This window comes from Ursus americanus, chromosome 9, assembly GCF_024610735.1.
Source record: "Ursus americanus isolate L20-20 chromosome 9, mUrsAme1.1.p, whole genome shotgun sequence".
Lineage (NCBI taxonomy): Eukaryota > Metazoa > Chordata > Mammalia > Carnivora > Ursidae > Ursus > Ursus americanus.
Genome location: NC_142135.1, coordinates 34,411,228 through 34,423,610, shown reverse-complemented (window position 1 = coordinate 34,423,610; position 12,383 = coordinate 34,411,228). Strand labels below are relative to the sequence as shown.

The window sequence follows — 12,383 nt, the reverse complement described above, 5'->3', positions numbered from 1 at the left end:
GAATATATTGTCCTTCCCCATGTTGTTTCATTATAGGTATGAGACAAAGCAGTTATATAAGCAGGGCTTCTTTGTTGCTGCTCATGACAGAACATGGTAACAAAATACTTTACAGTTTTTTCTTAGAGTGGATTCCACTAAAAACTAACATTCCCATCTTGTCTTACTTTTTTACTAGGAACAAGGTCACAAAGGGGAAAGTAGAATGTTAAGATTTATCAAGATATGAGCGCCAGCACCTCATTTTATCTATTTTTTTAATTCCCAAGAGTATGGTGATTTGTATATTTACAGTCTTAGCCCCATGGGATTTTATGAAGCTGGGTATCCACACTTTCCAGAAGAAGGGATAATTGAGTTAAATTGTTCTTTCTGTTTACTGTCATGATTCTGGCTTGGGCTCTGTGTCAAAGCTGACAGCCTGACCTGTTCTCTTGGCAACATTTCCCTGAAATATACAAAGCTATAAATGTATCTTCAGAGGAAAAGTGACCAAATCTTTGAGTCTTCTGGCCTCACTTGGCCTCTCCATGTCCGAGCTGGGTTCCTAGCCTGTGGCTGAATCAGAAGGAAAATGCGGCCTTTACAGTTCATTGGTTTTAGCAGTTGCAAAGCAGCTCAGTCAGCGCCCCCAGCTCATTGTCAAGTTAAGTTCTGCAGTCTGGGGCCACCCTTGCAGAGCCCTCAGGCTTCCCCTGTGGCCTTGGAGTCAGAGTTAAGGGGGTCAGTGAGGGAGCCTGCCTGAGCTCTGGGCAACAAAGGAACACAGTCAGCTGTGCTCTGGAACAATTCGCGAATATTCTATGGTTGATCAACTTACTTGGCCCAAGGACATGGGCGCCTACAGTGTGGCTGGCTGGGACTTAAAGTCAGCCTTTTCTTGGAAGAGCTAGAAAGCAGGGAGATGGGTCCTGAGGCAGGAGGGAAGCCAGCAGTGCCATGATGTGGGGGGGTGGGGTGGCTGACTTTGACGTGCAAAACGAGATCCTGCAGTGGTGGGTCAAAAGGGCCAGTTTTACCATAAATGGGGCCCCGAGTAGGGGGAAAGGCAGGTGATGGTGTGCAGCCTGGTTACCACTGCAGACACAAGCCTTGTCAAAATCAGCTGCATCAGAGCTCTGAGCAGCTGGAGAGTGAGCAGCCCTCCAGCTCTCAGGGTCAGCGAGACCCCCAGTCATGTTGAGCGCAGCGATCCTAGTCGCCCAAGAACAAGGGCTGGGGAGTGAATATTTTCACTGACAGACCACACGTTCCCTCCTCCTCTGTCATCTCATCAATTCACATGTGGATTCATCAGACAATTATCAAAAACTAATATGAGGGAGTGAACCCAGTGTGCAGGCACTATGGAGATCCTTAGTCCTTCTCTTCACATCAGATCCCAGATTGGCACTGGGGGTTTTCTCTGGAATGCCTTTAAAAACAAGTGATAAGGGGAGCTTGGGGAAGTTGTGAGATACACAGGCATCATCTTTCTGATCGGACTTCCTCAAGGCACCTGAACCCCAGGAGGACTTTGCTCCTCCCTCCCACCGTCAAGAGCAGTCTTCCCCGTTGTAGTTTGTAAACCACCTTCCCCCAAAGCACAGGAGTGCTTGATTCAGGCTTCCACGTTCCACTCCAAGTCTTTTGAATCAAAATCTCTGAAGAGGGTTCCAGGAATTCACGTTTATGACAAAGTCTCCAGATATTTTTTCTGCACTCTAGAGTTTGAGAAACACTCTCTAAATGTAATAAGACCTACAGCCAACAAGGAAGAAACAGTGGGTCATTGTGTGAGAGAAGTGAGAGTGCAAGGACAGGGATGGGGACAATGTAGTAAAGGCCATTCTGGAGGGCAGGAAAACACTTAAGAGAAGGCTGTTTCATTTTGGGGTCACCAATCAACTTTGCAGAGAGCCCTCCATAACCCTGTCATATAATCAAACAGGGCAGACGCATTATGCCGCATTTAAAGAAACCAGCAAAAAACAGGCCAACATCAGGATCTTTTTCCAAAAAATCCAGTAGTGTGGCCAGTGCTATGGCCCAGGCTCTCGCACTTATGTGGTCACTCCATATGCACCTAAATAGACAGTCCCATTTCTAGAACATCTCCATGGGGGGATGCTCCAGTGCCGAATTGAAACCTGGGGTATGGTGGAAGAAAACATCTTACCGCTGCTATTTTCTGTTAAAAAAAAAAAAAAAACACAAAGTATACAATACAACAATAGATATAAAAAGTTTTAAGAGGGTAAGTTCCCTGTGGAAATCTTACTAATGACTAGAATGGCTCACGCCTGAAGAGTCAGGTAACTAGCTCCGCTATACCACAAGGTCTGGGAGTGGCAGCATCCCAGGCACTGCCAGGAGCCTTTGAGAAAGTTTGTAGGGAGGGTATCAGTCTAGGCAGAGCTTTTCTCCCAGGCACCTGGGGCAGGGGCAGTGACGAAGTGTACCAGCACCAAAAGTGACTATTGAAGTTAAGATGTAAATGTCTGATGCTAACTTGGGTCTTGTTCTTCACCCAAACAAAAATGATCCTGAAGCACGTACATAAAGCTCAAGAAAGGTCTGCAATTAATTTTTATAAATAATTGGGTCAAGAGGACCTACATGCATACCAGATCCCCTCTGGATTTCTGTAGTCTCATAAAATAATAGAGATGCTTCATAATTTCTTTAAATTCGATTCTACCTGCCACCACGCTAACCAATCTGTTCTCAGAGGTCTTCCAGCTTGGAGCACCTAGAGCTGCATGACCTTTCCCCAACCTGAAGACAGTCGACTCTAAATATTTGTGGCTGTGGGATGCCACAAACAGAGGCCTGGGGTTACTGCTGCACTGCCCTGGGACCCTCTTGCTCCCCTCTCTTCTCCAGAGCACAGTATCTGTAGTCAGCTCACCTATGGACCCGGTGGGATTGGTTACTCACAGGCCTTGATCCAGAGCCTTTCTAAACAATGATTTGTAGATCCTGCTAAAGTATTTCTTTAATGTCAAAACGAGAGCTGGCTTAGAACTGTAGGTAGTCTGATCAGAATGACTTGAGCTAGAAATAATCAGATTTCCAGTTTTACTTCTTAAAATCTAAGAATTAACCCTAGGAAGAATATGAGGTTAAATTTGTATTTCCTTGGACACACACACACACACACACACACAGCATCATTAAATAGATTTGCCTTTTGTCTTCTTTAAGACAGTGTAAGAGCCTAGGAAAGTCTGTGTATCATGTAATATATTTCCATTTCTTGTGTCTGACCTACAGTAAGCCTATTGTTTTGTTCCACAGGTGTATTACAACACGGATGATGAACGAGAAGGGTAAGACACTCAGTTCTTTCACTTTACATCCAGAGTCAGTTCATGTCAGTAGAAATGGCTCTTGGAGCACAGGATAACCATGGACTTAGAGCTAAGAAATGAGAAAGGCTTGACTCCAGGGCTGAGAGGAAGGCTGGGGAAATTCTTTTCTCCTTCCAAGACTTTCTTTCTCTCAGTCTTCGCTGTGATCTGCCTTTGAATACCTAGCTATTCTTCTAAGTGACACATCGCTTTGATTCTACCTTTTCACCAATAATCCCATTACTGAAATCTCTGGCCCCAACACAGGTTCAAGGTGAGCTTGAGGCGGGAGCCAGGGAGCCAGCCTGCCCTGCTTAGTAATGCTCGGGTTACCCATGTGAACCTCTTGAAGCCCTCACTCTGGGAAATGGGCCCAGGGGGCTAGGGGTGAGGCCGGTGTGAATGCAGCTGGGGAGGCTGAGAATCCAGTTGCTGTCTTTGGGATTGTAGGTAAGAGAGGCTTTACGTGGGGTCACCAGGGCTCCCAAGTGTCTTACACATCAAGTTTCTGCATAGTGCTTTCTGTGCATTTACTCATTTTATACACTCCTAGAATTTTAGAAACAAAACGGAGTCTTCAAGGTCATTTAGCTGACCCTCTCTTCTAAGCAATGTAACACAGTACACCACATTTCTGACAGGTAGTAAGGCAGCTTCTGCTTGAACACTCTCACTGTGTGTAAGATAGCTCATGACACCGTTGGACAGTGGCAGCTCTCAAAAAGTTTGTCTATTGAACTGATGTCTGCCTTCTTTTGACTGTCACCCATTGGCTCTAGTTCTCCTCTTTAGATATGCCCCATCCGTTCCTCCTCATTCAGACATAGTTTTACCTTTCAACATCCCAACTCCAGGGGATACCACCAAATTTTTAATAGTTTCCCTAGAATTGGCTCTCAGAAGTAAATATCTGTTCTCAACCATATGAGTTGGAGATTATACTCAGATAATTTCTTCTTGTGACCTGGACCCTTTTTTCTCTTAAAGCAACCTAGAACCACATTCATTTTTCAGTATCTATGTTACATTACATATGTACATATTACATAAAATCTTGGTTTGCATTATACCTGTATAACTAAAATCTCCAGATCATTTTTTTCAGACTGTAGTCAAACCAGGGCTTCCCCATACTTATGCAGTTAATGTATTTACTTATAAAACATTTCAAGGTGAAGTAAGTGGAGCAGATATTGCTGAGTTCATTTCCTAGAGCAGAGGTTGGTAAACTACAGCCCGAGGGTCAAGGCAACCCATCACCTGTCTTTGAACAGTCTGCAAACTTTTTTTCTATTCTTTTTTCTTTTTTTTTAAGTAGGCTCCATGCCTAGCGTGGAGCCCAGTGTAGGGCTTGAACTCATGACTCTGAGATCAAGACCTAAGCTGAGATCAACTGACCTAAGCTTAACCAACTGAGCCACCCGGGTGTACCTGTCTGCAAACCTTTTTAAATGGTCGAAAAAAAATCCAAAAGAAGAATGATATTGTGTGACAAGTGAAAATTAAATGAGATTCAAGTGTCCATAAAGTTTAATTGGAGCACAGCCATGTTAATTCCGTTATGTCTTGTCTGTGGCTGCCTTCCTGCTACAACAGCAGAGCTGACTCGTTGCAACAGAGACCCGTGTAGGCTGGAAGCCCTAAATATTTACTAATTTGACCCTTTACATAAGAAAAAGTGTGCCACCCTCTGGCCTAAAGGGTAGAGAATCTCAAAGGAGTCAAAGAATTCCCCAGCTGGTTAGGTGCAGAACCTTGTCCTGGATCTGACCTCTAAATTCAGAGTTCTGAGTTTCCTAAATACCTAATTAGATTGTTCTTTTTATCTTGGCACATAGGTGGTAGATTCCCAGTGGCTGGAAGGAGCAGAAAGATTAGCACTATCGATTCTAATCTGTTACATATTTTACCGGGACAGTGTGGCGTCATGGAAAGAACAGTGACTCTGAGTTTAGGAAGCCCGCATGCTACTTTCGGGCCATTGCTTACCAGTGTGAGGCCTTGGGCTGGCTCCTTGACCTCTGGCCTTCGGTTTACTCAGCTGTAAAACGAGGATTTTGGGTGAGATGATCTTCAAGGTTGCATCTAGCACTAACATTCTACTCCTCCCTTCTCTGGGAGAAGTTAGCCTCGTAAGGGAGAGGAGCCCAAGACCCGAGTGCTGCTTCATGTGCAGACCTCCCCTGGCAATCGACCTCGGCCTTCGATGTCCTTCCTAGCAAGTTGGCAACGTATAGGTGGCCAATTGACCTATTTCTAACTTGTGTGGCTTGGCTGTAAGAATTACCTTCTGTTATTGCATAATCATGTGGCCTGAGGCCCGAGTCTCTGTCTCTCATATATCTAATTAGAGTTCAGTTGAGCACGGTGGGTGGCCTTGGAGCCTCAGTGTTAATACATGGTTGGTACTTGGCTATTGTTATATGTAAAAGTAATAATTACCATTCACTGGATATCTTGGCTAGGCACGGTACTAAGTGCTTTATATGCACTGTTGTGTTGAAGTCTCCCAAAATTCCCATGGGGAAGATGCTGTAATTACCTGCACTTCATAATGAGCAGTGGAACTTTGGGACCAAGAAACGTGTTCTAAGTCACACAGCTGGCAGTGATAGAGGCAGGATTGGAACCCTGTCTAGCGGCACTCCCCGTGGCCTGCTTTTAGCCATTGTGCCCTGTCACCTCACTCTCATGATTCTTGATCTGTGGCTGCCGGTGAGGCACAGAGACAGGCCCTTGTTGTGGTAGCTTTCTGGCCTTGACAACAGCACACCCTTGGTTCACCCTCTGGAGTGCGGGACACAGATTGTGACAAGCCCGGATGAGTGTACTTGGCAGAGGGGTGTCAGCTCACCGAGCCCTGAGGAGTGCCACCTTCCTTGGCATTCACATAGCCTCCGTCAGGGCTCTCTCTGGCCAGTTCGTCACTCCATGCCAAGCAACATCCGTTAGTGTGAAAGCGTCTGGTTAAGTGCTGGAAAGCAGCATTCACTCGACCAGCAGCTGGAGGAGGTCGCTCAGCGGAGGCACACCACTCCCTCCCCCCGCGACTCCAAGGCCAGCGTGGTGGTCAGACACAGACTTGTTCACAAGTACAGCTGGCTGGCCTCAAGTGCCGGCAAACCTGAGTGTGATTAAAGAGGGAAAGTAGAAGAAATGCGGATGAGGTGGGATGGGGAGCCATCATCAGCCAAGTGCCTAAACGGAACAAAAAGTGGAATACCTGTTTGCTCCTGCCTCTTTGTCTGATGATAAAGTGAGTATTGGGGGTGACTTCTGGTGCTGAGTTTGGGCAGCGACAGACCCCATGCAGGTTTTTTTCATAGACAGGGGATCCAAGTTAGATACAGAGGCTTTGGACACCACTTCTTGGCAGCAAGCCTCTTACTGCAATTTGGGATCAACTGGGGAGTTGAAAAATAATTCACATACAAGTAGCACACCCCCAGGGATTTTGATTTAATTGGCATGGGATGCACTTTAGGTATGGAGAGCTTTTTAAAGTCCCCTGGTGATTCTAAAGCTCATCAGTGTTTGAGAACCACTGCTCTGGAGCCGGCCAGCCATGATTTGAATCAGGCCTTTACAAGCTCTGTAACCTAATATAACAACTTTTTGGAGTCTCATCTAAAAATAGCAAATAATGATATCTACCTGATAGAGTTATAAGCATTAGTATGTCAAATGACCTGGCATGTGGAAGGTGCTTTCAAAAAAAAAAAAAAATAGATGTTACTATTGTTGTTAAGGTTCCTTTTCAAGCCCTCAATAAGTGATACTTAATTGAGAAATTGAAGAAAGGGAGAGGAAGAAGAATGGAAAGAACAAGCCAGACAGAAAGAAGTTTCTGTGGAATATGGTCCCTTAACCAGGGATTCATGAATGGCTCTTATGGGTAAGAGGGAAGGGCTTTAAACCCCTTGAAATCATATGTAAATTGCTATGCAAATGTCACACATGATGGGAAATGCTATTCTGTTCCATTACTTCTGGGGATCTGGTCTCTATCCCCATCTGACCTCTAGTTCCTGGAAAACCCTTCTTGCCTTTGTCTTTTGTCTACGGTCCTCCCCATGGAGGTGCCCACATTCCAGCCTGCAGTGAGGTCCCTTCAAGTCTAGCAGCTCTGTAGCTTTCACGTTGCATTTGGGGCACAGGGACACTTGGCAAGTTTGGGCAGTCCTGTGTCTGGAGCTCAGTGGTTTCCCTCCAAGAATATGTCATCACCATGGTGCTGCTTGGGATCCTCAGACCACAATCCTCTCCAGAAATTTCTCTTATCCCCTGGCTTCTTCTCAAAGCACACCCCCTTGGGGCCACATTGTATTATCTCCTCAAAAGCTGAACCTTAGGAAAACAAAAGCCAGAAGAAGGTAAAGGTTGGGCAGGACAACCTTTTGGATTGGTCCCGTACCAGCTCAGAGAGACAGCTTCCCAGAGTGACGTCACTCATCATGCTGAGTGACGCTGGCAGAGGGAGGGAGAACCCCATAGATGTTGCCAGACCGAACCGAGAGCTTGGTTACAGTGTTGCTGAGAAAAAGAGCCAGTTCTTGTGCTCATCTACCATGGAAGCAAACACTTTGGTTAAAATTCAGTACCCTTTGGGGAAGTTAGAGTTTATTAACCAGTCACCAGTGAGTGCATTTAATCAACATGATATTAACTCTAAAAAAGTCATCACCCCGTGTTCATCAACACAAAATAAAAATCTAGAATTCTGCACTACTTATTTTAAAGGAGCACTTTCACAGAGCTCCAAGTACTTTTCTTTGATAAAGTTCTCAGGGACGCTCAGCAAACTATGAAATGTAGGGTATGATGGGCTCTGTTTTACCACAAAAACATAAATACAAGGTGGTTAAACATAAAGGACAACTTCCCCCAATTTCCCAAAGAGGAGCTGAAAACATATAAAGCTTTGGGGCCACTTTGAATAGTTAAACCATTATGGATATTGCCAAAAGAATCAATGATTCACTGATACTTGCTTTGTTAATTTAATTAACCTACATTTAAAGAGTAACACAATTCAGAAATGTCAGTTACAGTTTAAGAAATACTCTTTTTCAAAATCTTTACAATTCATCTTTGACATAGGTTCTTTCTCATCACTAAGATTACGTATTATGTCATCTCACACTGTTTATCAGGGTTATTCTTTCCCACTACAGTCAGAGTGGAGATACAGTACTTTTTAAATCCTTATCTTCAAGACTGTCCTTGGAAATTTTATCCTAAGCCGCATATATCGATTCTCATAACATAGAAATGTTACACAAATGTCTGTCACAATGTTGCCTCCCATTTTCAATTGTTCTTAATTAAAATTTTTATTTCGTGATAATGGCAGATGCATATGCAGTTGTCAGGAGGCCTACCCCCTTTTTGATTGATTTATTTTTATTTTTTACTCTTAGATATTGTATTTTAAAACCCACCTGGTAATACTCAAATCTGCATCAGATAGGCAAGGGAGGTTTTAAAAAAATATTTAAAATATTTTCATCAGTTTCTTACATTAGTACCAGTTATTCTTGCTTGTATACTAGTTCGCTATTTTGCAAACTGGAAGATTTAAACTAAAGACTCCTTTTATAAATTTAACCTACATTACTCTTTCCACTACTCTTCATTTCTTCCTCGACTTGTTTTTCCTTGGGTTTTTTTTCCTGCTGCCTGAAGAGCTCTGTTTAATATTTTTGTTGCTGTTGTTGTTGTGGAACCTTTGGCAAAGAATTCCCTCATATTGTTTGTTTATTATAAATGCTTTTATTTCACAGTGACTTTTGTAGGATTCTTGCTGGATACCAAATTCCAGGTTGTCAATTACTTTCTTTCAGTTTTGGTTTCCATCATTCCCGTTGATGTCTTCCTTCCTTCCTTCCTTCCTTCCTTCCTTCCTTCCTTCCTTCCTTCCCTCCCTCCCTCCCTCCCTCCCTCCCTCCCTCCTTCCCTTTCTTATTGTTTGAGGAGGCTGCTTTAAAATGTTTTCTTTTTCTTAGCTTTTCAGAATTTTTATTAAGATGTTCCTACATGCAGGTTTCCTTTATTTTTTTCCAGCTTGGTATTTTATAGCACTTACTAAACCTGTCAGCTGATGTCTTTCATCAGTGTGGGAATAATATCAGCTGTTACCTCTTCAAACAGTGCTTCTTATTTGTTCTCTCTCTGCACTCCTTTGAGATTTGAAATGTGTATTAGAATGTTTTATTGTGTCCCTGTGTTTTTTATGTGCTTTTCTGAAACATCCTTCTTTGCTTACCATGTGTCAGCCTGGATATTTTCTATTGACCTAACTTTCAACTCTGTTAAATTCATCTATTGAGTTCTTAATTTCAGTTATAGTACTTTTTAGTTCTAGATTTCCACTTAATTGGTTTATTTATTTTAATAGAGTCCAGCTCTATATGTCTTGTCATTTGTATTCATGAACACAATAATAACTATTATATTTTAAGTTCACATCTGGTAACTCAATAACATGCTGTAAATGTGTTTTCTGTGGGCCTGTTTCTATTGTCTATTTTTTCTCTTGGTGCTGTTTATTAGTATATTTAATAAGCATTAGTTGAATGATGAACAATGTATGTGAAAATTATGGAAGATCTAGATGACCAGGCTTTTCCTCTTGTGAAGGTTTTCTGTATCCTCTGGCGTGCAGCCTGAGTGAATGCCTATCACTGTGCTTCAGTCAGGGCAGAACTGACCCTAAGCTCGGTTGCGATTTGTATTAGCCTCAGACTACCTCTACTTCATCCTAACCTGAAGACTGTAGCTCTGAGGGACTTTCTATGGGCCCTTTTCCTTTGTGGGCTCTGAAATCTGATTTTTGTCTCTGTAGCGTGGGGAGACTACTAAAGCCTCTTCTGTGATTTTCAAGGGCTTTCTGCTTAATTTTGTAGTCTCTTGTCCTGTGCAGTGTAGGGACTTGGCAAGTATCCTGGAAGGAATACTGCATTGTCTGGTTCACTTCTCTGTGCTTCCCTACTTTCTGGAAGTTTTTCCGTAAGTCCTAGATACCTTTGCAGCCCTAAACACCAATTTCTGTTTCTCTAACTCTGTAAGATTGGCAAAAAGCTATGCAGATTTTTGCTCTTGCATACGTGCCTCAGCTGGGATTATCACGTTCTGCTCCCAATCAAGAATTGGCAAATGCTCTGAGGGGACAGTGGCTCACTCATTACCAGCTCATCTCTCTGTGTTCTCTTCCCTGAGACCTCAGCTCCTCAAGCCCTGACTCCCCATCAGCAGTCTCCAGTACTTTCAAGAGGTCTTCTGCTTGTTTAATTTTATACAGTTTTCACATTGTTCTTGGGTAGAACGTTGGCTTGTCACAAGCTACATCTTACCAGGAACAGAAATATCTTTATTTCCTCTTCAAATGATCCTTCGAACCTAGTCATTTATTACTCGCATTTTTGAGCTCTTAACTATCATAATCGTTACTAAATCTATGTGTGGGTTTTGTTTGTTTTGCTAATTGTGCCAGATGAATTATATCAATTCCCAAATTAGCATTGATTTAAGTCATTTTGGGATGATTACCCAAAGAGTAATTTGTTATTGAAATTAATTGAGGTCCTACTCCATATTGTGAATGACCTTCTAAGGACTTGAACATAAGAGAGCCTCCTCTTTTCTGAGGCTAATGGAGGCGGGGAGGAAGCTCAGTTTATTTGGGGGCATACATGGTAATTAGCGCATGTAGACCATAAGCAGAGCTGTGGAATAGACAAACAGTGTCTCCATGGTACCTGCAACTCGTTTCTGCACTTTATTTCAGTGTCTCCTTATGCAAGTGGCTAGTGCCAGCTCAAGCTGGCAAGTATGGCCAGAGACCCAGGCTTTAGACCTGAACACCTTTGCAAATTTCTTTTCCAATGAGACTTAGCAGTTCTTTGTTTATACCTCAGGGACTCTCTTTCCCTGAGGTTGACCCCGCAGGGCAATGGCTTCATATGCTGCTGAACCCGGAGTCACCCCACATATTAGCCACACATTTGCCAGTGAGGTAGAGATTGACATCAGAGAAAGTGCCTTCTTCTGGTTCTGTAGTCCTTCAGTGGTACAGTACAGTGTAATTGGACAGGACATTAGGAGACCTGAAGTTTGTGTTCTTATCATCTATCAAATGGGTCTGTCATACCTGCTCCTCTTTTCTTGTTTTTTTTTTTTTTTTAAATGATTTTTTATTATATTATGTTAGTCACCATACAGTACATCCCCGGTTTCCGATGTAAGGCTCGATGATTCATTAGTTGTGTATAACACCCAGTGCACCATGCAATACGTGCCCTCCTTACTACCCATCACCAGTCTATCCATTCCCCCACCCCCCTCCCCTCTGAAGTCCTCAGTTTGTTTCTCATAGTCCATAGTCTCTCATGTTTCATTCCCCCTTCTGATTAACCCCCCTTTCTTTATCCCTTTCTTCCCCTACCGATCATCCTAGTTCTTATGTTCCATAGATGAGAGAAATCATATGATAGTTGTCTTTCTCTGCTTGACTTATTTCACTTAGCATTATCTCCTCCAGTGCTGTCCATGTTGTAGCAAATGTTGAGAACTCGTTCTTTCTGATAGCTGAGTAATATTCCATTGTATATATGGACCACAACTTCTTAATCCAGTCATCCGTTGAAGGGCATCTCGGCTCCTTCCACAATTTAGCTATTGTGGACATTGCTGCTATGAACATTGGGGTGCATATGGCCCTTCTCTTCACTACGTCTGTATCTTTGGGGTAAATACCCAGTAGTGCAATGGCTGGATCATAGGGTAGCTCAATTTTTAACTTTTTAAGGGACCTCCACACTGTTTTCCAGAGTGGCTGTACCAACTTGCATTCCCACCAACAATGTAGGAGGGATCCCCTTTCTCCACATCCTCTCCAACAATTGTTGTTTCTTGCCTTGTCTATTTTTGCCATTCTAACTGGTGTAAGGTGGTATCTCAGTGTGGTTTTGATTTGAATTTCCTTGATGGCTAATGATTTTGAACATTTTTTCATGTGTCTGTTAGCCATTTGTATGTCTTCATTGGAAAAGT

At 43.1% G+C, this 12,383-nt stretch overlaps 1 protein-coding gene across 3 annotated transcripts in view; it reads left to right on the top strand.

Moving 5' to 3' along the window:
* Positions 1 to 12,383, top strand: part of GRHL2 (grainyhead like transcription factor 2) — a 164,137-nt gene that overhangs the window by 120,352 nt on the left and 31,402 nt on the right. For all 3 annotated transcript variants that reach the window (XM_087864683.1, XM_045805842.2, XM_045805841.2), the window contains exon 12: positions 3,280 to 3,311. In XM_087864683.1, coding sequence (XP_087720809.1) covers positions 3,280 to 3,311 — 32 coding nt within the window. The remainder of the gene's footprint in view (positions 1 to 3,279; positions 3,312 to 12,383) is intronic.